Source organism: Ambystoma mexicanum, chromosome 12, assembly GCF_040938575.1.
Source record: "Ambystoma mexicanum isolate Mex_15411 chromosome 12, UKY_AmexF1_1, whole genome shotgun sequence".
NCBI lineage: Eukaryota > Metazoa > Chordata > Amphibia > Caudata > Ambystomatidae > Ambystoma > Ambystoma mexicanum.
In genome coordinates, this window is record NC_090936.1 from 583,709,544 (window position 1) to 583,734,514 (window position 24,971).

General features: G+C 47.9%; 1 protein-coding gene across 1 annotated transcript in view; it reads left to right on the forward strand.

The window, feature by feature from the left end:
- Positions 1–7,886: 7,886 nt before the first annotated feature.
- The window catches only part of RHOD (ras homolog family member D), a 155,454-nt gene continuing 138,369 nt past the window's right edge, over positions 7,887–24,971 (forward strand). The window contains exon 1 of the mRNA XM_069628940.1: positions 7,887–9,542. Within this exon, the coding sequence (XP_069485041.1) occupies positions 9,405–9,542 (138 nt within the window). The 5' untranslated portion in view covers positions 7,887–9,404. The remainder of the gene's footprint in view (positions 9,543–24,971) is intronic.

Below are 24,971 nucleotides of genomic sequence, written 5' to 3' on the forward strand. Positions count from 1 at the left end.
CGCCCAGACCCCACCTGCATTGTGTTGTGCCCTATGGTCGCTTAGACCATACTTGCATTGTGTTGTGCCCTATGGTCGCCCAGACCCCACTTGCATTGTGTGGTGCCCTATGGTCGCCTAGACCATACTTGCATTGTGTTGTGCCCTATGGTCGCCCAGACCCCACTTGCATTGTGCTGTGCCCCATGGTCGCCTAGACCCCACCTGCATTGTGTTGTGCCCCATGGTCGCCTAGACCCCACTTGCATTGTGTTGTGCCCTATGGTCGCCTAGACCCCACCTGCATTGTGTTGTGCCCTATGGTCGCCTAGACCTCATTCGCATTGTGTTGTGCCCTATGGTCGCCTAGACCCCACTTGCATTGTGTTGTGCCCTATGGTCGCCTAGACCCCACTTGCATTGTGTTGTGCCCTATGGTCGCCCAGACCCCACTCGCATTGTGTTGTGCCCTATGGTCGCTTAGACCTCATTTGCATTGTGTTGTGCCCTATGGTCGCCTAGACCCCACTTGCATTGTGTTGTGCCCTATGGTCGCCTAGACCTCATTCGCATTGTGTTGTGCCCTACCTATAACGCCTATGCCCCCTTCACGCCACTCCCCTGTACATTACCTTAGCCCCAGCATGCTTCTCTGCCTGACCGCGATCATGTTCCCTTTCTGTGTCATGCAAAGTAACATACCCTGCACTGGCAACAGTTACCTAGCCTATAATAATGGTTTAGTCAGACCCGCCTGCCCAAGACACCACCCGATCACCTGCCCTACACCATTCCTGCCCACCACACCAGCCTTCCCCCCGGATACCAAGTCCGCCCTTCCCACCCATAGACATGCACACGTTCCGCATGTCGCAGCTAACACACACCTAGCTGTCTATAAGCAGAACCCCATCAACACGAGAGCATCTTGCCCTACCATTGACTACAACACCTCTACATTAGCTAACCCAACCAACTCCCGTAACACTACCCTCATCCCCTCCGATCGGAATTCTAGACTTGGCGCCAGAACCCACCACAGACCTAGCAAAGGCCCTACCAAATCACTCAATAAGATCAACCCTCACACTGTAACACCCATCAACACTATCCATCCCAGTCTTAAAGGAGCTCTCCTAAATGTCAGATCATTAGTCGCCCATGCCTCAGAAGTCGCTGACATTATTCTAACAAACAACCTGGACTTCCTTGCGGTAACCGAAACATGGCTGCACGATGCTGCAGGTCCATCTCTTACCCTAGCCATACCTGATAACTACACCATCCTTAGAGCAGATAGACCGAACGCTCGAGGTGGCGGCGTAGCTATCATCTTTAAGTCCATGCTTGACATCAGACTATCCTCTGCTCCCCCACTCAAATCCTGTGAACACATTACAGTCAAATTTCAAACCTCCCCTAAAAGTACTATTACGCTGCACTTAATTTACCGACCCCTGGGCCCTCCTGGCTCATTTGAGGAAGACATCACTTCACTAATTGCTGAAAGTTCCAAACCATCAGCACAATTGATTATACTCGGAGACTTTAACCTTGGGTTTAACGACCCCCTAGACACCCCAGCCACTGCCCTGGCCATGGCATTAGAGGAGCATGGCCTCCAACAACTTTGCTCCAAACCCACCCACTCGAAAGGCAGAATCCTTGACTGGATAACTACCCTTAACTGCAACATTACTACGAAAGATCCCACACAACTTATCTGGACTGACCACCACCTCCTCCCGTTTGACATTCTTACCAGCAACTCAGCACATAAAAGGCCTATCATGGCACCTGCCTGCCCTACTAGGAAAAAGAGCAATATCACAGCGGAAGCCCTAATACCTCTGGTGATCCCTACTTTAAACGCACTACTCGCCACAATGGACTTGAACCAACTGGTCAACGCCTACAATGAGTCCATGGCCAAAGCCATTGACATCATTGCCCCACTGAAACTGCGCAAAGGAATACCCAAAGCGCACCTGAACACATGGTTCACCCCGGAGCTCAAAACCCTGCGTCAACAAAAAATCAAACTTGAAGCACTCTGGAAATCAGTGCCTTCTATAAATAACAGAACCAATCTCACCAACATCTCCACCCTCTACAAAAATGAGATTATACGGGCCAAGAAAGAATCTCTCAATACTAGGATCTCCCAGGCAAGCTCCAGTACTAAGGAGCTCTTCAACATACTAAAGGAATTAGAAAACCCCATTACCCCCACTGACTCTTGCACTAAGGATAAACCCTGGTGCACAGGGATCCAGAATGCCCTAGCTAACAAAATCTCAGGGCTCCAAACTAAAATCTACAACAAACGACAACAACTCACTCTCGATCCCACCTCCTTCCCCACGCCCCCTCCACCTACTGCCACTAATTCAGGCTTCACCTTCAAAAAGGTATCCATATTGGAGGTTCAGAAAATTATAGCATCCCTTAAACCATCGAATTGCAAGGGGGACAGCTGCCCCGCACAGATCATAAAAGATGCAGCTAGGGATCTCTCCCCATTTATCACCAAATTAATAAACCTGTCCTTCGCCAACAACATGGTCCCCAGCAATCTGAAACAGTCCTGGGTCCTACCGCTACTAAAAAAAACTACTCTCAACCCTGACATCCCCACGAATTACAGACCCATTACCACCGTCCCATTCCTACTAAAAATCTTGGATAGAGTGGCTTATTTACAAATCCAGGACTACCTTGAGGCCAATCACCTACTAGGAACTCGCCAATCTGGCTTTCGACCACAACACGGGACAGAAACGGCCCTTGTTGATCTCAAATGCCAGATAGACGAACTCAAAGACAAAAACAAGGCTGCCATCCTTCTACTCCTTGACCTCTCCGCTGCATTTGACCTGGTCGACCATAAAATCCTGTGCAACCATTTATCTCTGGCAGCACACTTCTCCCTCTCTGCAGTCACATGGATCCAATCTTTCCTGGACAACAGAACCATGCGGGTCTTCTCCCCCCTAGCAGCGGCTGACCCCATCCCCATCACCTGCGGTGTCCCACAAGGATCCTGTGTCTCACCTACCCTTTACAATATTTTCACCAAGCCCTTATTCGACAAGCTGGACAATCTGGGTGTCACCTATACTAACTACGCAGATGACACCCAGATACTCCTCACCTTATCAGGCAACTACAACAAGGACGCCAAATGGATCAATGAAGTATTTTCCATCATTCAGGCATGGATGGCCACACATGGCCTATGCCTGAATGATGACAAGACTGAATTGCTTCTTGTCGGCTCACCGAACACTATCAGTAAACTCTGTCCCGGCTACACTAGCTTCACTATTGACGGTAACTCCATACCCATTGCCAAGAGCGTAAAAACCCTCGGTTTCTACCTAGACACGAACATCAACCTAACTAAACAAATCAACATGACCGCCTCAGCCACTGCCTACACCGGTAAACTTATCAGGGCCTGCAGACCACTGATCTCCCCTAGCAACTGTCTCATCCTAGCCAGAGCACTCATTCAATCTAAACTGGATTACTGTAATAGCCTCTATGTAGGTGCCAACAAAACAGTAATAAATAAATTGCAAGTTTTACAAAATAACGCACTCCGTGCCGCCCTCAATATTCCCAGAAGGGAACACATCTCCGCCTCCAGAACTGCCTGCAAATGGTTGTCCATCCAACAGAAAATTGATTTGAAAACCATATGCCTTACTTACAAAGCCCTCAATCATCTTGCCCCACCCTACCTCTCGAACAAATTTACACTAAGACAGAACACTAGAACCACCAGATCGTCCAACTCATTACAACTAACAGTTCCCAAATACTCCCTCAAAAGAGCTGGAGGATCCAGCTTCCCAACCTTGGCATCACAACTCTGGAATTCCATCCCACTGGATATTAAATCCACACCTACCTTCCAACCCTTCAGAACCAAGGTCATTTCCTGGTTAACCAACAAATAACTGTCCTACCACATATGTATGCACTCCGAATGTCCAATTTTATGTATATTGCTTGAAAACTATTATCTATGCCCTATCAATACTGTACTATTGTCTTTTACCTGTAACCTGATGTTCAAAGCGCATATATACCCCCGGGTCAAAAGCGCTATATAAATAAATAAACAAACAAACAAACAAACAAACTTGGGGCTCACTAGCCAAGGCCTTTGGCTGTGGCCACTGTACATGTTGCACAAATAGACTTCTGTGGGGCGCAATGGCCACTGGCACACAAACCCATTTCCCCTTGCCTTGTAGATGTGATCACAATAGATGTCCAATCATTTTTTTTTACGGTTTCCATTACCCCAATAATTGTTGTGGTAATTACCTCAATAATCTAATGACAATTACTGCAGATTAAAGGAGTCCCTTTATTGTAAAATAACCACGCCACCATTACCGCTGTAATTATCGCGATATTACCCCAGTAATGAAAAAACCTTCGAACTGTAACTGGCTCTCCAGATCACCTCCTACTCCCCAACTTCACATGGTATCCTCTTTCCCCCTCCCCACCTCTAGTCTGATGCAATTTCCTACTTTTTCCTCCTCCAAATAGCTTTATTTCCACTTTCCGTTTTCACATTACCCCGGTAATTACCGCAGTAATCGCACGCATAGAGCACAAAAAAAGGCAGCCTTTTCATTTCTGAAAAGGCTCACTGCTGCATTGTGGGACACATATATAGCTATCATTTTGGGAGAAGGGATACCCCTTTCTCTGTCAAAAATGTTAACTACTAGATGGAATAACCTCAGACCCGTCCGCAATCACCCCAGAAATCGAGTCAACGCTTCGTGCCCTTCTTATTTTGTGTCTGGTCTAATTCCATCCAGCGGTTTTTGCTGTGCGCTACGCAGACATTTTTAATTTTTTCTCTATGGGGAAATTAATGATAGAAGCCGAAAACAGAGTTGTTTTGCTTTCTTAATAACTTTTTCATTTTTAACAAAGATTTCCCAAAAATTCAAGTCCTTAGATCGGTCTGTGACAAGCATTTGTTTGCAAAATATCAGCCAAATCTGTCATGTAACTCAAAGGTTATAAGCAATTCAATTTTCGGGTTTCCTATGCAACTTGAAACTCTATATAAACACTTGTGCCTTTTTTTAAGATCAAGATATTCCCTTCGGGAGTGTAGCAGCGGCCCAGCTGGATTCATTTCTCTAAGGTGCGTGTAAGTGCAAAGAAGAGATTTGCTCGGGATTGGAGTGTACAGGGGTTAGGAAGACCCTTACAGGGGTCAAAATTGGACTTTGTGAGGCACAAGCTATAAGTAGCTCCTGGGTGCCAGGCATTTTCTCTAACCAGGAGCTACACACTGTTGCCTAGGAGCTATTAATGTCTCATGAAGTCTCAGGACGGCCAACGTTTAATTAATGGACAACTTAAAAAGAAATTAGCACATAAGAAGACAAAAATAAATGCAGAAAGAAAAAAGAAAAAAATCTATTTTTGTTTAGCAATTTTACATTCAGAGATGCACATGCCAGAATAGCCCATCTCAAGTGCCTGAAAGATGGGATTTGCTTTTCTTTCCCAAACTGTGGCATGCACACACACAGGTACACACCGGAAACCACTAATACTATCGCTGTGCTTCTGTCTTTTGCTCCACTGCTGACCGTTCCTGTTGAATCTTCTGTCTCTTGTCATTTCTTTTTGCATTCCTGTCTATTTTATTTCCTTTTCTATTTCTTTCCTATCAGTTCTTCTGGCATGTTGCGATCCCTCGTTTAGTCATCTATCTATGCCGGTACATCCATAACTCTATCTATGCCGGTACATCCATAACGCTATCTATGCCGGTACATCCATAACTTTATCTATGCCGGTACATCCATAACGCTATCTATGCCGGTACATCCATAACTCTATCTATGCCGGTACATCCATAACGCTATCTATGCCGGTACATTCATAACTCTATCTATGCCAGTACATCCATAACTATCAAAACTATAATAAAGTGATGCAGTGAGGAGGTTAATAGCTGCAGATTAACCCAGGACAGGTTCATTGGCCAGAAGGGCAGTTGGGACTCCAAATGACCACTTGATAAGCTGCAAAGCACCTTGGGCCTTGGTCATTTATTTACAGGCTTAAGGTGATTTACTCACTGATTGAATTGTTTATATACCGAGTGAGAAGGCGATTTATTTACAGACAGCAATTCATTCAGAAACGGAACCAGGGAGTGCTTTATTTACAGTACATGGACACCACCACCTGAAACACCGCTGAGTGGCATGAAATACTTGTTGACGGGGCCTTGTGAGGTATCATTAAGGGTAGATGGCCCTTGCCTATGCAACCTGCCGCTCCGTCAGGCCACGGCCAGCACAATATGGCCCCACACCCCTCGATTTCACATCTGACTTAAAGCACTGGAGGGCACCATTGAGTCAGGGTTGAATTTACATTTGGGGGCAGTCAAAGGGGATAGAGATGGTGAAGTGAATGAGAGAGTATGGGGGGGAGGGGTCCATTGAGCGAGCAGGAGGCAAGATAGGAACAGGAGGTTGAGAGAGTTGCCTTGGGCGTGGGTTGGAGGTTATGGGTGTTCACTAGTAAGTTGTCAGAGAGAGCGGAGTCAAGTTGGAGCTCTTACATATATAAGCGAGGTTAAGGTTGCCCATTATGGGGGCATGGACATCCGCAGGAGCGTTTTGAGGAAGCGGGACGGGATCAGAGGAGAGTTTGAGGGTGCCTAAGGGGCAGTAGATGATCGTAAAATGGGTGAGAGCGATGTGTTGGATGGAGATATGCTCAAAGGAGAAGGGAGTGAAATCAGAGTGGGGAACGGGTCCCGCTGGTGTGTCCTTGCTGATGCTGAGACAAGCACCCCTGACATTTTTTGATTGACAGTGGGAGTGAGAAAAAGAGGCAACGTTGGTGTGAAGAGATGCCAAACTTCGATGATGGGCACCACAGAGAGTTTGGGGTGATGGAAACCAAAATGTCACGCTGTCTTCAGAGCTTGACCTCTCCATCTATTTCTACTTTCACGCTTTCTGCAGGACCTGGCGTCTGTGCTTCCATGACGCGGACTGCAAAGCCGGTCCTCTTCCATGGCACAGTTTCTACAGTGTCTGGCCTCTCGTGTTCTCTGCCACCACACAGCCTGGCCTCTCTGTGGCTCCTCTGCCACACTGTGTGCGCGGCCTGCCTTCACCCCCTGCCAGAGTGTGCGCATCTCTGCCCTTCCTTGCGCTCGGTTTGCCACGCCTGACAATGTCGGACTCCCATCAATCCGTGGGTTGTTTTGATCACCTCGCGCCGTGGAGTGAGTCGGCGTCACTTTTTAGGCGACGTCGAGATGCTGGGACATGATGTGAGCCTCTTATGAATCTGCTCTCGTGTGTGGTGCGATTCAGTAACGCAGGGCGCGCTTCCGCACAAATATAAAGGGGCCATCTCTCTATCCTGCCCTCAATTAACCCGTTTCTCTTGCCCTCAGCCCCACCATTTCTCTAGTTAAAAAAAAACGTCTCTATGAACCCCTCGTGCACTCTCAGCTACCTCTATCGTTCGTACTCTATGTTCATATCCCGTCTTTTCCCCGCACCACAGGCTTCCCTGCACCTCTGAGTCTGTCTCTTTCCCTCTCTCACGTTCTCTCTGTCTCATCCTCTTCCCTCTGACATGACCTTCTGCTTCCCCGGTGCCTTAAGCCTCCCCTTAATTCACCCATGCACATGCAGTCTCATTCCCAATGTCCACGCGCGCTCCCTCTCTCCCCCACCCATTCCCTCCCTCCCTCCGCTTTTTCTCCCTCCCTGTCTGACTCACCCAGTCCCTTCCCATTACTCATAAACCCTTCCTGCCTCCCCTCCGCCCTCGCTCCTGGTGCACCTGCCCGCTCCGCCCTCCTGCCCCTCCCTCTCGGCAGGATCGTCTCTCCCTCCAGAGAGGGCAGAGAGTGCCCGGCATCTCCCCATGGGATCAGACCACTGCATCTAAGGACCCCGCTTGCCATCCTTGCCCGCTGCCCCGTCTACGCCTGCTCAGGTTCTACTGTGTGCCTGCACCTTGCCAAGCCTCAGTGCCCACCCCCACCTCCCGGAGCCGGACACTTCTGGGTACAGGCTGTTTCTTCGACTGTGCGAACTCGTTGGCCAGCCTTTGCCCCCGCGCCCCGACCGTTCACATCTGGGCTCTCTGGAGAACGCCAGCCGCTGGCCGGCGTGCCTTGCGCTTGCCAAACCTTTGGCAGTATGGTCAACGTCACTTAATGGTAGCAGACTGCCGGAAATAAAGGGTCACAGGAGAGAAGAGACGCGCCAGAAAAGGGGAATTTAGAGCAACCCTTTAAAAGAGCCACTCGAACATCTTTGGTGAATCCCCTCGCACAGAAGCCCTGGATTCAGTGAAACCTGGAAAGTCGTTATCTGGGAAGTATTCAAGGAGGAGTGTCGGCGTCCAACGCGACAGGCCAAGGAGTAGAACCAGTGTCCAACTGCACCAAGCTAGTGTGGAGAACCAGTGCCCAACTGCAACAAAACAAGGAGTAGAACCAGTGTTGAACTGGCTCGGGCATAACAAATGTCCAACTGAACCAGGCCAAAGAGGAGAGCCAGTGTCAAACTGGCCCAGTTTCAACCACCAGTGCTCAACTGAATCAGACCAGGAAGGAGAACCACTGTCCAATGGGCCCGGGCCCAACAAATGCCTAGCTGAACCAGTGCCAAATTGAACCAAACCCGGGAGGAGAACCAGTGTCCAACAACACTAGGCCAAGAAGAAGAACCAGTGTCCAATTGGGCCAATTTCAGCCAGTGCCCAACTAAACCAGCCAAAGGTGGAAACTAGTGGCAGACTGGAGCAGGTCAAGGAGGAAAACCAGTGCCCAAATGAACAACAACCGGGAAGGGAAAAGTTGACCAGCTAGATCAGGCAAAGGAGGAGAACCAGAGACCATTGGGCCAGGCCCAGTAGGGTAACGTACCACTGTTCACCTGGAACAGGCCAAGGGGAGAACCAGTGTCCATTGGGCCAGGCGACAGAAGGGAATTGATGCCCATGTTGATCTGGTCTAGGTGAAGAACCAGTTCCCACTGAACAAGACTGAAAATAACTTCCCTTTGGGTTTATCCTTCCACATAGCCCAATGGTGTAGACCCTCTTTGGGTGGGTAGCACATATACACATACCCCAAATGCAAATTCGTTCAAATACACGAGTCCAGCTATATTGGGCATAACAGAGGAATCAGTGTCGAATGTGACCGTGCCAAGGAGGAGAGCCAATGTCCAACTGAACCAGGCTAAGGAGGAGAGCTGGTGGCCCTTACACAACGCCCCGGGGCCTGGATCTAGAGGGATAGAAGTGTGGCGACATAAATGGTATCGCAGATTTAGCGGTCTAGCAAGCAGGGTCTCTGGAAGGTGTGCTGGCTGAGGAAGCTGGACACGATGGGGGAAGGAGCCAATGGAACATCGGGGTCTCGCAGGGACGACAGTCCCACCAGCGTCAAGGCTGTCATCGTGGGGGACGGTGGCTGTGGGAAGACCTCCCTGCTGATGGTGTTCGCCAAGGGGGACTTTCCTGAGGTGAGTGGTGACTCCGTACTGCACAATGGCTGTAGAAGGCTACATAGCACCCGAAGACACTGAAACAGAGGGGCACTGTATACCCCCACATGGGTGCTAGAACAGCAGGGGGTTCTGTATGCCACACACATGTACTAGAACATTATGTTAGGCTGTATACTGCGCCATTACTTTGATACGGCGAATGGGGCAGATACTACAACACCCTTGCTTTTGAGGGCATACGATCAGCTGTCCCCAGCCTTCCCAGGGCTCAGAGTCTAAGTTCTGAGCTCAGAATAGTTGAGCTGTTCTCTTGTTTGTGCTCAAAATACCTCACTAACAAGAAGATAAAGCAATAGGGTAAAACGTAATTTATCTGGAGTCCCTAAAATATGTTATTCGACCGCCTCTTTCTTGTCTGCAGACCATTTAAAATGGGAAGCAGTTAGTCCCAGATTGCCGTAGACAAAGCAGTGCGTGAGAGTGGATATTGTCGGTGGCGTGTCCCTTTAGAAGGGTCAATGATGGGTGATTAGAAAAAAGAGTGATACATGGCAAATTGCATGTGTGGAAATAGTGACTACGAGCGGGTGACCTTATCATTCATTTACTTTCACTGTGTGTCTTTAAGTCTTGAAAGTACATGTCTTATCATTTTGCACACGAGTACTCGTAGGTTTCTATTCAGGATGGGGAAAGTAAAACTCCAATCAATTATTCTAGTTCTTGAAACCCAAACAAACATATATTCGTATCAACTAGAGCTGGGATGACTTGTGGTCATGTGCCCAAATTGCAAACTTAGCTTAAATGTCTGATGTGCCTAAAATGAGTCGCTAAAAGTGCTTCAGTGTACATTAAAAAAGCTTCCCGCATCATGTATCTACAGGACCAACAGTAGCCATGACAAAGCCAACAGCTATGGCTTGTGGATAAAGAGCATGTCTTCTTTGTGCGCCATATTCACTGCACAACAATACATTTGCAGTTTCCAAATGTGTGGGTCACTGATGACTTAGTTCCATTTCCAGTGGCTGCTGCAGGATGGGAAAGGAGTTAAAATAGGTGTACGGTCTTAAATGGCTGGAGAGAGGATAGACAAATAATTAACACAGCACATTCAACACCCTTGAGGCACACAGTCCGGGTCAGTGTTCTTTATTTAGACATGTTCTCAAATGGGTTCTTTTCTGAAATATTGTCTGCTGTGTCTACTTTTTTGAAGTGCTTTAATTACTAGTTAAAAGGACCCTTTTTTAAAAAACCTTTGCAATGATTTGACAATGGTGGGGCGAGGTTGCAGTGGGGAGGTTGTGGGTGAGGTTGCAGTGGGGAGGTTGTGACCAAGGTTTCAGTGGGGAGGTTGTGGGCGAGGTTGCAGTGGGGAGGTTGTGGGCGAGGTTGCAGTGGGGAGGTTGTGAGCGAGGTTTCAGTGGGGAGGTTGTGGGCGAGATTGCAGTGAGGAGGTTGGGGGTGAGGTTTCAGTGGGAAGGTTGTGGTCGAGGTTGCAGTGGGGAGGTTGTGGGCGAGGTTGCAGTGAGGAGGTTGTGGGCGAGGTTTCTGTGGGGAGGTTGTGGGCGAGGTTGCAGTGAGGAGGTTGTGGGCGAGGTTGCAGAGGGGAGGTTGTGGCCGAGGTTGCAGTGGGGAGGTTGTGGGCGAGGTTGCAGTGGGGAGGTTGTGGGCGAGGTTGCAGTGAGGAGGTTGTGGACGAGGTTGCAGTGGGGAGGTTGTGGCCGAGGTTGCAGTGGGGAGGTTGTGGGCGATGTTGCAGTGAGGAGGTTGTGGGCGATGTTGCAGTGGTGAGGTTGTGGGCGAGGTTGCAGTGGGGAGGTTGTGGGCGAGGTTGCAGTGAGGAGGTTGTGGGTGAGGTTGCAGTGGGGAGGCTGTGGCCGAGGTTGCAGTGGGGAGGTTGTGGGCGAGGTTGCAGTGGGGAGGTTGCGGGCGAGGTTGCAGTGGGGAGGTTGTGGCCGAGGTTGCAGAGTGGGGAGGTTGCGGGCGAGGTTGCAGTAAGGAGGTTGCGGGCGAGGTTGCAGTGGGGAGGTTGTGGGCGAGGTTGCAGTGGGGAGGTTGTGGCCAAGATTGCAGTGGGGAGGTTGTGGCCGAGGTTGCAGTGGGGAGGTTGTGGGCGAGGTTGCAGTGAGGAGGTTGTGGGCGAGGTTGCAGTGGGGAGGTTGTGGCCGAGGTTGCAGTGGGGAGGTTGTGGGCGAGGTTGCAGTGGGGAGGTTGTGGGCGAGGTTGCAGTGAGGAGGTTGTGGGCGAGGTTGCAGTGGGGAGGTTGTGAGCGAGGTTTCAGTGGGGAGGTTGTGGCTGAGGTTGCAGTGGGAGGTTGTGTGCGAGGTTGCAGTGGGGAGGTTGTGGGCGAGGTTGCAGTGGGGAGGTTGTGGGCGAGGTTGCAGTGGGGAGGTTGTGGGCGAGGTTGCAGTGAGGAGGTTGTGGGCGAGGTTGCAGTGGGGAGGTTGTGGGCGAGGTTGCAGTGGGGAGGTTGTGGGCGAGGTTGCAGTGCGGAGGTTGTGGCCGAGGTTGTAGGTTGTGGGCAAGGTTGCAGTGAGGAGGTTGTGGCATTGGACCGCATTCTAGTACTTCGCCCCTTTCGCTGTAGTGTCTCTAGAAGCTGCCTTGGGTGTAAACCATAGGAGAGCACATCAGGGAAGATACATCCGAGGGGGCAAGTATCCCATGCACGCTCAGTGTGGGAACCCTATAACACATGCAGGGGTTGGGGAGGGGGGGCAGCAGAGGAATGTAATGCCCTATGAGGGCACATTCCAGCGAACTGTATATCGTATGAGGGAGCTGGAACAGCATACGAACAATATGCCACACAAGGGCGCAGCATGGGAGGGGGCGGGCTGTGTATCACAGATGGAGTTACAACAGCAGGGGGGCTATTTATCATGTGATGGCGCAGTAGGAGTAGGGGGCAATGTATCACACGAGGGCACAGCAGGGGGGGCTGCATATTACATGAGGAAGAAGACTGGGTGCTTGACGAGCAGGTGGACTATGTACATATCATATGAGGGCACAGCAGGGGGGCAATACACCGCATGGAGGCACAGCAGGGGGGCTGCATGTTACATGAGCAAGAAGACCGAGCATGGGGAAAATATCCCAAATAAGGAAAGAGCAGCAGGGGGCTCTCTATCATAGAGGGTGTTTGAAGAGCAGGGGGGACTATGTACATATCATATGAGGGAACATCGGGGGGGGGCAATACACCACATGGAGGCACAGCAAGGGGGCTTTGTCTCATGAGAGCGATGTAACAGGACTATATACTGTTATGTTAGTGCGATTCATGCAGCCCACTGCTGCCACTCGCATGCTCTCAGCCTTCTAGCACATCTGAAAATAAGAGAGGGGTGGGTTTGTGTGTGGAAGGAGGGGGAAGCGCAAGAGTGCTTTTGCTGTTGTGTTGGTAGTTTCAGTTCAGAGTGTGTGGGAGTGCTTCTAGGTGGTCGTGGTTGATATGCAAGCAAGCACTTCAGTCCATGTGTATGGCCTTGCGAACCCATGGCGTCAGGGTGCATTGGCCGTGTTGAGGCTGTGAGTTAAGGGTGAGGTTTGGCTGCTTTGCGTCAGGGTGGGGGCTGTTATACATGTCCTGTGTGCATGGCATAGTTGGTATTTCCTGGGGTAAGTTTGCAGGATTTTAGCATGAGTTAGTGAGGGAAGGGAGTGCCATCCTCATGGTACTGGGTTAAGAGTCAGTCGTTTATGTAGCTTGTTGGGTGACTGGAGTCTGGTGGGCCGTGGTTAGCAATGTTTGATCTCTATTAGAAAGTGGCCTACGTCTTGTAAGTTAGTCCGGCAAATTAAACAGCCATGTTTTCCTGCTTTTCTGAAGGGCAGGTGTCCCTTTATTGTGCATAGGGCGGTCCCAGCGTTTAGTTGAGACATTTGACAAATAAATGTTTTGGTTCTAGATGTAAATGTTTGGGTCCAGGATGTATGCCCTGGCTATAACTCAGGGTTCTGTTTGGTCTGCAGATGGAGTTTTTCTGGTCGGAATTCTGGTCCTTGACCGTGAATGTTTCTGTGGACGATGTGGAGTGTATTGAGATCCTAGTGTAGTTAGTCATCTTCGTGCTGGCACGATCTGTTCTCTCCTTTTGAGTCTTAGCAGGAGCCATGCTGCTGCATTCTGGATTTGTTAAGGTTTTCTGGTGAGATAGTCATTCATGCCAAGGGAGATGCTGAGGGGATTGTCTATTCTCCAGACGAAAATGGCAAGAGATCTGTGTGGGATGATAGTGACGAAGGGCATTACCCGGCTGTTAGATCGTAGGGGGTAGAAGCTTTTCTTCACTACTGCGATAACTTGAGGTTCCAGTGTTAGCTCATTGTCCGTCAGAATTCCAAGATTTGTAACCACCTTGGAGGCTCCTGGTCTGGTTCCCATTTCCATAGGCTTTGGTACGGGCGGTTGGATAGAAGGGTTCTTGGGCGTGATCGTGACTTCCGTTTTATCTAGGTTGAGTTTAAGGTTGTTGCTTCTCATCCCTACATGGATGTTTGAGAGGTAGTGTATAAGGGTTATATTACACTAGGGCACAGGAGGGGGGAGCTGTGGAGCTTGAGTGAGCGGGAACAGCAGGGTAGATAACAAACCACCTGAGGTCAGAGCAAGGGAGCTGCCGCTGGGAGCAGCAGGGGAAATATATGTCACACAAAGGCCCATAGGGGTATTCATTAAGCCACCCCATCAGGGCATATCAAGGGGAGTATATGCCAGACGAGTGCACAACGGTGGTGGCGCAATACGACATGACGGCAGGGAGAGGGTACACATCAAGGTGCTGCACGGGTGTGAACCATGTGAGAGCAGAGGTAGCGGCAGATTTAAGGCAAAGGGCCCCGTAGGCAAGATTGACAGAGGTCCCTGGGTAGGCACAGATAATGGCTACGACAAGAGCGACATTAATGAACTTTAGGGACACGTGTTCCATGTATTGTATGTAACCTGTTAATATCACTAACCACCGCCTTTTGTAAATGCTGTGCTTGCCGAGCCTGTTAAAAGGATAAGTGCTAGGCAGGGCCATCTTAAGCACTTTTGGGGCCCGGGCATGGACACCTTCAGGGCTCTCCTCCCTAAACTCAAGAAATTAAGGGGTCCAGAGTACCTGGTCGCATCCCCAACATCGCAATCACAACACATAGGTTGATGTGCTGCCTCGCAGAGATCACAATAGACAAGGGTATCCTTTCAGTCCTCTTACCCTCTTCATGCTTGCTGTAATCAGAATGATAAACAAGTAGCATTTCAAGGTCCACATTAGCAATCTACGATAAGGGCACTTGTGTCCTAGCATAGGTACAGAACACTTGTCATCAATAGCAGCCACCAGGAAGGTATACCGGCCATAGTATACATGCAGGACAGAGATCGTATGGAAATAGGTGCACATAATCCAGAATAGACAGAGGACTCAGGTTAGCTGCCTCACATAATGCAAAAGTGCTCAAGCATGGATAGAGGAGACCAACTGGATGCAAGGAAAAAGCTAGACATACCATATCATAGATAGTGTATGAAGATTATAAACTACCAGGAAGGTGTCCATATCCAGACAGACTGAGATTAGAAGTGGGACATGGCTTTCAATCAGAATTCTATTAGAGAGCAAAGGAACAAGTGGATTTGGTGTGCAGTATATCAATGCATACTACTTTTATAGAGGAACCAGGGCTATAGCCAGTGAAACCATGAGAACGAAATCACTCTAAAGGCTGACAATTTTGAAAGCTTTAGAAACTGGCAATTTTTATAGGTTAGGCAATACAAGATTGAATGAGATGCTTAGGATCACACATTGGTTAAGTTATGAAGCTTGGATTTTCACCCACTCTGCAATTTCTGCACTTCACCACTTTTTTTTCTAGCACTTACAATGAACTAAAATATTCACATTGTATAGGACTGACTTGGAAAGTAGAGAAATTGCATAACGCAACATGACAATTTATACAAACAAAATGTTATAGAAACGTATCATGCAAAATGGCAATGATTGAAGCTTCATTGTCTCCATCAACAAGGGAAGTAATTGATATCTTAAAATACTTTTTTGTGGGTTTTGCTTTTCTATTTTAAAGCTTTAAAGTCACCCAAAACACAGGCTTGTGAAATTGTTATTTATAAATGAGCAGACAAACCTTTGAGTTTTACAAAAAAGCCAACCATTTTTATGTCAAATGAGCAGACCATAAAACATGCTTGCCAGAAGCCTGCAATATCTGGTCCTCTCTCTTCTCTCTACAAACCTTCCACACTCGTGGCCTATATAAAAGAATGATCAGGTAATGGGCTAAACAATGCCACCAGCATTTGAGAAGGCAATCCTTTTCACAAAAGACACCACAGTAATGGCAGTGATATAAGATGATTTGTCCAGGATCACTGTAACGTCTGCTGGCATAGCCAGGATACAAGCATGAACATTTGGTTCCACAGTTTTGAACATGGATAGCGTATTACTTATAGAACTAACACTTTATGTTCATCATTGGAGGTGATTGCCTAGGTTTTACAAAACCCCATCTGAACAAACCAATCTATTGACCTTCACCATATTGATGCTTTGTTTGTTTTTACAGCAACTACAATGTGGTGCATGTACATTGCTAATAATAGCACCTGTTGTGCTACAAAACAAACTATATTTACACAGATGTTATCAGATTCAGACATAGGAAATGCTGAGTTGACCCTGCTGGGATTTGTTACCGTTATCTTGAATATGTTATGTTATGTTAAAGGTACTTATATAGCGCACCGTCACCAAAAGAATTGATCCCCATGCGCTCTGGCGGATCTGTAAACAGGAAGGGGGGTGGGTAGGGTTAGTCGGGAGGAGGGCAGTAGGAAAGTAGGAGAGTAGGAGAGTGGGAGAGGTGGTGTGCTGTTGGCAGCTTCAGCTCGGTATACACCGAGTGCTGGGCTTTGGTGCAAGTATCAGATCGGACGACAGCTCGTGTGCTGTTTATGTGTTCTTGATGCAATGTGGTAAAGTGAACACACCTCTGCAATGAGTGCTTAACACATTGAGCAACATTCTGAACTATTGGTGCACTCACATTTATCAATAAGCTTTTTAACTTTGGCTATTGCTCATGATCAATATAATCACAACAGAAAGGTGAGAATGGTACAAGAATTGCTCCTTAGTGAACACACAATTTATGAATAACACAGTGAACACAAAGCATGACATCGTCCTTTTTGCAGAGAGTTGCATAATAGCCTGGCATTTAAGGGGTTAATAGATCATAGCACAATTTGCTTGTCAACAACAGACAGGCAATAGGATTGGAGCCTCAGCAGCAAGCCTTTAAATATCCCGAAATTTGCTATTTATGTATGTCGGATAAATAATGTCAACTGATTTATTTAGAGTAGGTAGCCTTGTGGGGCCCCCCTCCAAGGCGGGGGCCCGAAACAAGTGCCCCTTTTGTCCTCACATAAAGACGTCTCTGGTGCTAGGCACTGTGCAGCCCCGGCTATTTGACTTTTAGCTGAGAGAAGCAACCCAGGTGGGCCCAGTGGGCTTTTGTCTCTCATCCGAGAGTTAAATCCGCCTCTGAGTCGGTACCACATGAGGGTACATCTTGGGAGCTGTACAACAAATGGAGTCGAAGCAGCGACGTCTTTAAGTCCTGAAGTTCAAGATGGAGATTCACTGTAGGTCAGGGGACTCAAATAGAAAATGATGCTTCTGGAAAGGAATGAGGTCCATATCGAAGTGAGTTGGGTAGGCTTCGATGTGGTGTCAGGGAATAGGCCTAGCTCTCCCAGCGGACAGCGGTCCTGCAGCCCTGGTGAGATTTGATTGGCGGTTTAGGTTACATCAGTCCAGAACGAGGCAGGTTCTCGGTTTAGCCTCTGGCTGTTGGGTTTAATTTAGCTCAAAATGTCACCACAGTAAGAGAGGAGAGGAGGAGAGGTTAGCAGAGGAAAAGAGAAGAGAATTGGCGATAGGAAATAGAGGAAGATGAGAGGAGACTGGGAGTGGATTGAAGAGGATTTGATCGAGAGAAGTATTAGGAGGAGAGACAATTGAGCAGGAGAGGACGTGAGGGGAGATCAGGAGACATCAAGGTAAATGGCGAAGAAAAATTAAAATGGGGAAGGAGAGGAGTAAGAGAGGGGAGAGGAGAGGCAGCTGAGTCGGTGAGGGTGACCAGGAAAGGGCAAGAGAGAAGGAGGAGAGAACAAGAGCAGGGGAGTAGAGGAGACACGACAAGAGGAAAGAAGGCAAGGAGGAATAGAAAGACGTAAGAAGAGAATGACTGAGGAAAGCGCAAGAAGAAAAGTGGACAGAAAGGCAGTGGCCCTGGAGAGTAGAGTGGGAGACTCTAAGGAAGCGCAGAGGAGGGGAGAGGGGGGAAAGCGTGTCACCGCTCACAAAACAGAAAAGAAATCGCACCAGTTGCTTGTTTTTTGTGCGGAGGAGAAACAAGCACATTAATCCTGCTGAGTCTCCTCACTCTTTCCTTGAGCTTTCCTTCTATTCGGTGCTTCCGGAGTTAACCACCACGTCCGTTCCCTCAAAAAAGCAAACACTTCCAGAATGGGGTGCACCTCAGCCTGCCTCCTCTCCCTGCCCCAGCAGTCCACCGCGACCCACCGCTCGGCCGCAAGAATGGTGTCCCGAGTCTTCTCCCTCTCCAGGAGCCCACGGATCCCGAAGGCCCAGGAATAGCGGCCACACTTTCTCAGCCTGCCTCGATCCTCTCCAGTCAGCCCCAGAACACTGACCCCTCCACGAAGAAGTGTGCGCTGTCCCAACCCGAGGATGCGAGCAGCCTGCCTACAGCGGTTATGTTATGTAACCTGCGTAGAGTGCCTGAAGAGTGTCTGACTGCGACTGCCGGTTCTGCTTTCACCTCGGGAAAATCACTCCAAATCAATCCACTTGCTGAAACATCTAGGGTATTTTCTTCACTCATCCAGACCTTAAAGTGGACCTCAAAGTGGACTCACTGGACTCTATTTCTCGAACTATGCACTAATATCCATCTTAAATCTTATCTTTTTGAACAGCCATGCCCACATCACGTGACTTCCTATAAAATAACTTGAGCGCGCGCACTAGCGCGCACCTGCGAAGAGTGCCTGGAGAGTGTCTGACTGCTGACCGCTGATCCGCAGGGTCGTTGAGTCACAATCGACTTTACTCTTCCATTGATATTTTTCAGGTATTCTGCCTCCTTGCAACATCTATCTATTGTGTTTGTGTTAGTGGCGCTGCTGCAACCTGATTGATAAGGCACAGGTAATGTACCGCCTGACTTCCGGTATGCCTGACCAGACTCATCAACCCCGAATCACACTAACCAAGCAAGCTAATATATCGCTGCGGCTGCCGGTGCGAGTGTTACACCCGCATGCCCAACTACTTCTGTGAAGTATAAACGCTAATATCGATATTCAAAGTTACTTAGCTTCAAAACATGAAGAAGCCCTGCTCCAATCCTTAAACCTGCTACTTTTGTCATCCCAGGTCTAACTTGAACAGCCCTTGGGATGAGCTTACCATCAAACCTGCACTCCATTTTGACACCTACAGTGTCTGATCTTACCAATCAAAAAACATACATTTACTGCTGAGGAAGATCTAGATTCTGAAACATATCACACGCCTCATCAGATATCAGAAGCACATGGGAATCTTCAAGCGTGTGTACTTATACACGAAATAGACTCCTCAACGATTCCACCTTTATATTCCAAAGGGTGACATCATGAGGGCTTCACTGCATTTAGATAAAATTCCATCTGGAATTGCACAAACACACATACTAAATAATCCTATTCAATCCACCCAAATCCCAATCTCCCACATTTCACCTGAACGTGATCCTTTGGCTCACCAGTGCGCAACTGATCAACCATCAAGATTGACGCAATCTCCTATTCTTTAGACTAATGAAGGATCTATTCACAATGCAACCGTTTCTGAGTCGGAATCGTCCATAGTTAATTCCTTTACGAAGCCTATCCCAAGACTGTCCTTTGGATTCACCCAACTATCCATACTTGCAATAGATACGACACTTGCAACCATTAATGCGAGCATATTTAGCCTAACAAAGCTTTATGAATGATCGATCAGAAGGCGGTCATACACAATACGCTTCTACAATCGCTAGCAGTCAAAGTGGATTGGGTAGCTTGGAAAATGTCGACTGAGATGAAACAAACAAATTCGAGCCACCAGGCCGTTCTTAACAATGCAACTGAAATATCACTTACAATAGAGACAATGCCGGAACGCGAGATGGAGAATAATACGGTCATTGAAATTTCGTCACCCAAGTCGGTTGTACTAATGTCTCCTCCTCTAACATCTCCACCTCCCGAGTTTGATGAAGAGCCTGATGTGGCACATACCAATGATGATAACCCTCTACTATACGAGGTGTTAAGAGCAAAACGACAAAGAAAGGGAAAAAGAAACAAAAAAATACAAAATGGGTCTCTAAACTAGATGATGATTCGCAAAAAAAATTAAAACATTTGGATATTTAAAACAAAAAAAAACTAACTGGCCATCTTGATACATCAAAAAATGAGTCATGGTGCCCCTCTGTGAGAATGAACATGGCAAAAATGGCCTGTTCTATGGGATGGTACCCACTCTAGAGTCCGCAGCCATATTTTAGCTCACTGTACCTTTCACAGATGGGAAATTTCCATTTGCATATCAGTCTTTGTCCTGCCCACGTGGGCAGTCCAGCACCGAAATGCTATGGCAATTCTCTTCTGAACAAGAGTACCAACAGCAACCCCATACATGTGTTTCAGCCTTTTTGGGCATCATCAGTGAGGTGGAGCTGTGCCTCTCTGAGCACAGTGAGCAAGGGATCCACGTCTGGATGACCCTAGGAAACATAGGGTGACTAAACCTAAGGCACTTGAAAAAATCCAAACATTTGTCATGGGCGCCCCTCTATGAGAACAAACACGGCAACAATTGCCTGTTCTATGGGATGGTACCCACTCCAGAGTCTGCAGCCACATTTTAGCTCACTGTACCTTTCACAGATGGGAAATTTTCATTTGCATATCAGTCTTTGTCCTGCCCACATGGGCAGTCCAGCACCGAAATGCTAGGACAATTCTCTTCTGAACAAGAGTAGCAACAGCAACCCCATACACGTGTTTCAACCTTGTTGGACATCATCAGTGAGGTGTGTATGTATCAATGTTGAAAAAGTTGAAATGTCAACTAAAACAATTTTAATAAAAAATAAAAAACAATAAGCTTTTAGACTGCACCCATTCCCACAGGGATGGTGTATCACACACATAGCTCCCAAGTTTCCCTGTTCCATGCTAAACCTTTGAGCCAGTCCTGCTCTTTTTTCAGCACTGTATGCTGGTACTTGCAGGCCCACCCTTGAAATGGGACAAACAACTACAAGTTCTAGCATGAAATTGAAATAAAAAAACAGGAGTTGCCTGATGTGTCACGCATGGAACCAAGAGCGCTGAGTACATGGGTGCTCTGGGGCCCAGGCATCCCCCCAACCCCTCGGGAAAGGCCATCTGCATGAACGACCCTATACTTACAATGGGACTTTTTTTGTTGTTGTTGCCGCCGGCCCACCTCTGAAGCCATAACTCGCCCTCCAGCTCCCTCGCGAAAACCAAAAGTCTACTTCCTGCATGGAAGTGGGAAACTTGGCAGGGAGGCACACATACAGTGTCGGCCCCCACCTGAAGACAGGCTGCTCTGTGAAACGCACACATAGCTCATTTTGGGAAAAAGAAACGCCCTGTGTAACCACGGCCCCCTGCATCCGGATACCATAACAAGCGTCTAAGCGAGAAATGACAGGCCTCTTTCGAAAGTGGAGTCACTTTGCTCTGCACTCCTACAGTACACGGGGACCTTGGAAATCCTCCAGTCTTTCTTGCTCAGATGTGATTTTATTTCTATTTCCCTTATCACTAGAAAGGATCTTGGTGGCAGTGGAGACTATTGGAACAATAGAAATTGTCATAAAACATGTCATGATTTTGTACTTGATTGTTCCCAAGCCTGTTGTATTAGGAGTACATGTTAGATTTGGTCGATGTTTTCACAGCCCACCCTGTAGTCCTGTGGATTTGGACTGCTCTGGGGTGCTGGGGTGGAGGTGAGGGAAGGGGGATCCCCAGAATCCAGTCCCATGAAGATGAATGCTTTCTCAACAATGGAAGTGGGAGAACGTTTTCGGGAATGCAGGAGCCAGTGCTCGAGTAGGGAGGTGGCATGCCAGTGTTGGGGTGCGTAGATCCCACTGGCAGGAAATACTGCAGTAGGAGAAAGGTTTGCACCCCAAAACCTTGCTTGGAGGGTTCCAGGTGATAAGGTCCCTACAAAGAGGCCGTGCGGCAAAAAGGTTGTTGCAAAAAGGCTGTGGTTTGCGGCGACATTATCACCGTGTACCTGCGGGCGACACCCCTGCAGCCCCTTTTTTAAAATGTTTTTTTTCCCCCAAGGCGAGCCGGGGACCGCCCCGCTCCCCTCACTAATGGTCACCATACATGTTTCCCGGCGATTATATGTATGGTGACCATTCTTGTCGGGGTAATATTACCGGATACCGCTTGGAGTCTTGGATACAAAGAAAGTCATAAAAAGTGATGCATTGTGGTAATACATACTTTTTTCTGCTTACGCCACTTACAACGTAATACAAATAAGCATGTCAAACATATCCAAATACAGAATTTAAAATAGACTAAAACACATACAAATCTGAAAAACGATTTGAATACACTGAAGGCCAAGTTAGAATACATACAACTTGCCAAGTTAGGCTAAGTTTAAAAGAGGCTTGAATCACTTGTGTACAGGCCCGTTATAAATGTCATCATATCATATCCTTCACATATTCACAGAGATGAGAGAATAAAACGCCTATCATCACTAGGCAGCATGAACAACATTGCCTCAGATACTGATCTAACATTATTGCGAATAAAATGACAGCGCAGCCACTGCCTCCTTCAGTCCAGTAGTATATTGCAGACTAAAAGAAAATGAGGTACACCCTCGATATCCCCACAGGAACAGGGCCTATTTTTAAAAAGCCAGGACATTCCATCCTTTAACGGTAGAGTATTGAGCCTGACCATTGCCACAATGCGCCTTTGGGCAGGTGCTTTTATTGTGCTTATTGGGGTGTTCACTGAAGTTAAGCTGCTTGCAGCTGCTTGATATCTCAAGGAACACAGCTTCAGGATGCACTGGGGTAAAGGTGCCCACAGGCAGCGCCCCATAGGGTTCCCGGTGCCCCATTTGCACAGAAAGGTGGTTGGGCACCAGAGCTAAGGACATTCACCACCTCTTTATCCCCACTCCAAATCACAGGGTTAGATTCCCTGCAGAGTACCAAGATGTGAGGATCTGGTACAGCTCATCCTGATGGCCATTTCCTTGCATTTTTTGAAACTTTTGTAGTGGAGGCCAGCCCTCGACACCCCTCTCTTAGCACCCCCCGAGACTCAAATTCCCATTTTACCCACTCCAAAAAAGGTGCAAAAAATGTGGTAAAATTGCCCTTCACAAACTGTTATGATGCCGCCACAGTGAGTGTGGCACCACATTGAGCATCTTCCAAGAACATCCTTGAAGATGTTTTTGCAGGTTCCCTGTCTCCCAGTAAAGCTGGTGGACAATCTTGCGTGTTGTGTCCTTGTTGGTCTGATGGTTTGTTCCCAGGGCGTAGCAAAGTGAGCCACCCCCTGAGAGGCCAACTGTTTTGCTGCTTTGTTCCCATGTGCCTGGAAGGGCCGTGGACAGCTGTGGTGCCCACTCCCTCAAGACCAGGGAGCACGGAAGGATTTGTCAGAACCATGCAAGATGGCTGTTGGTGAGACTGGAGAAGAGCTCCTTAAGGCAGCAGTGCCGGACATCGCCCATACCACATTCCCACTAGAGAAGTGTTGCATCTGGACCTTAGAGGAAGAATCTGGAGCATGTCTTTAATATTTAGCAACATACAATGAGTACTAGGAGTTCCAGAATCTTAAGCCTGCAAAAGCCTGATGTGCAGACAAAGAACTGCGCAAAAACTCAGTGGGTGATTTTATGAACACAAACACCGAATGGGAGAGGCAGGGGCATTGATCCCCCTTCCTAACCTCCAGCAGCACCTCGGAGCATTTCCACCTCAGCAAAGGCGCTTTACTGTGGCCCCTGACGAGTGGGTCTGAGGTTACGGGGCCCTAATTGGATCCCACTTGTAATCGGGCCCAATGGAGAATCTTGTGCTTCAAGACCAAAACATTAAGAATCGGACTGGGAGAAAGCCACGACATGGATTTTTTAGCCACACAATGCTCAATTCTTTTTCTCCACTGGAAGCCATCTTTACTGATGCTTCCCTCCGAGACTATCTGAGGCTGTGCAACCTACGTCATTCGACGTCTACGAACAGATCTTAGAACAGAGTTCTGAACTTTCTTATACAACCAAAGTGAACTTTTTCTACCAGATCGGAGAGAAATCATCAGGCCTTCCTGAGCCACTTGTGGCCTGGTCTATAGGAAGACTGATGCTCCAGCGACGCGCCAGCTCTTTATCATAGACCCATAAAGTCACATGACTGTTTGACGTTTTTAATATCATCTCATAGAATTTCGTAAATTCCACTGAGGCTGTGAGGAAGAAACTTGGAAAGCAAAGTGGGATAGTGGCTAGAGGGGCTTCCTGTAATCTAGCTCAGCTACTCAATGCAAACTATGAGCTACAGCAACACCATATCTAGTTGTTCATAATCAGTGACAAGACAAAACTTGATTGAAAAACAACATTTTATACATCTTTTGATTGAAGCTGTTTTGGGGGGCAGTCCAGCAGCCTAGGCAACTTTTGTTCTAGTGGCATGCACCAGTCCATTCCATCCCTCCAAGTGTTAAATGGCTAAAACTTCCTGGGAGCACCATTGGCCCCCCCATCAGAGGAGTTAAGGGTCACACCCTAAATGCAAGAGAGCTAAAAATAAAGACCTTGTCGTCCAAGGTTGCGACTTTATACAAATAGGGAGACATGCATTAACCATGGTAAAGATATACGGTATAAATTGTCTTCGCCGTTCTTAAAGTCAAAAAGGACCATGATTCATAGAACATTATAGGTCCCTCCTCCCAGTCTGTGGGAGGTTAGATGAAAGCAGGAAACTTCTAAGTGACTTTCTGGGACTTTTGATTAGTTCAGGTTGTCAGATCAGGCTGGGTCAGAATGGACACGTTGGTTCTACAAATGAAAGGTATTACCCAAACTGATTCAAATAATGTGAACGAATGGTAGATTTGACTGAATTCGGTCAGTACCATTAGTTTTAATTTTTTCATTAAATTTGTGTACGAAAATACCGAACATGAAGAGCAGGGGTTGTGGGGGTGTCCCCTGCACGCCATGTTTGGTATCATCAGCCTCAGGCATTGCA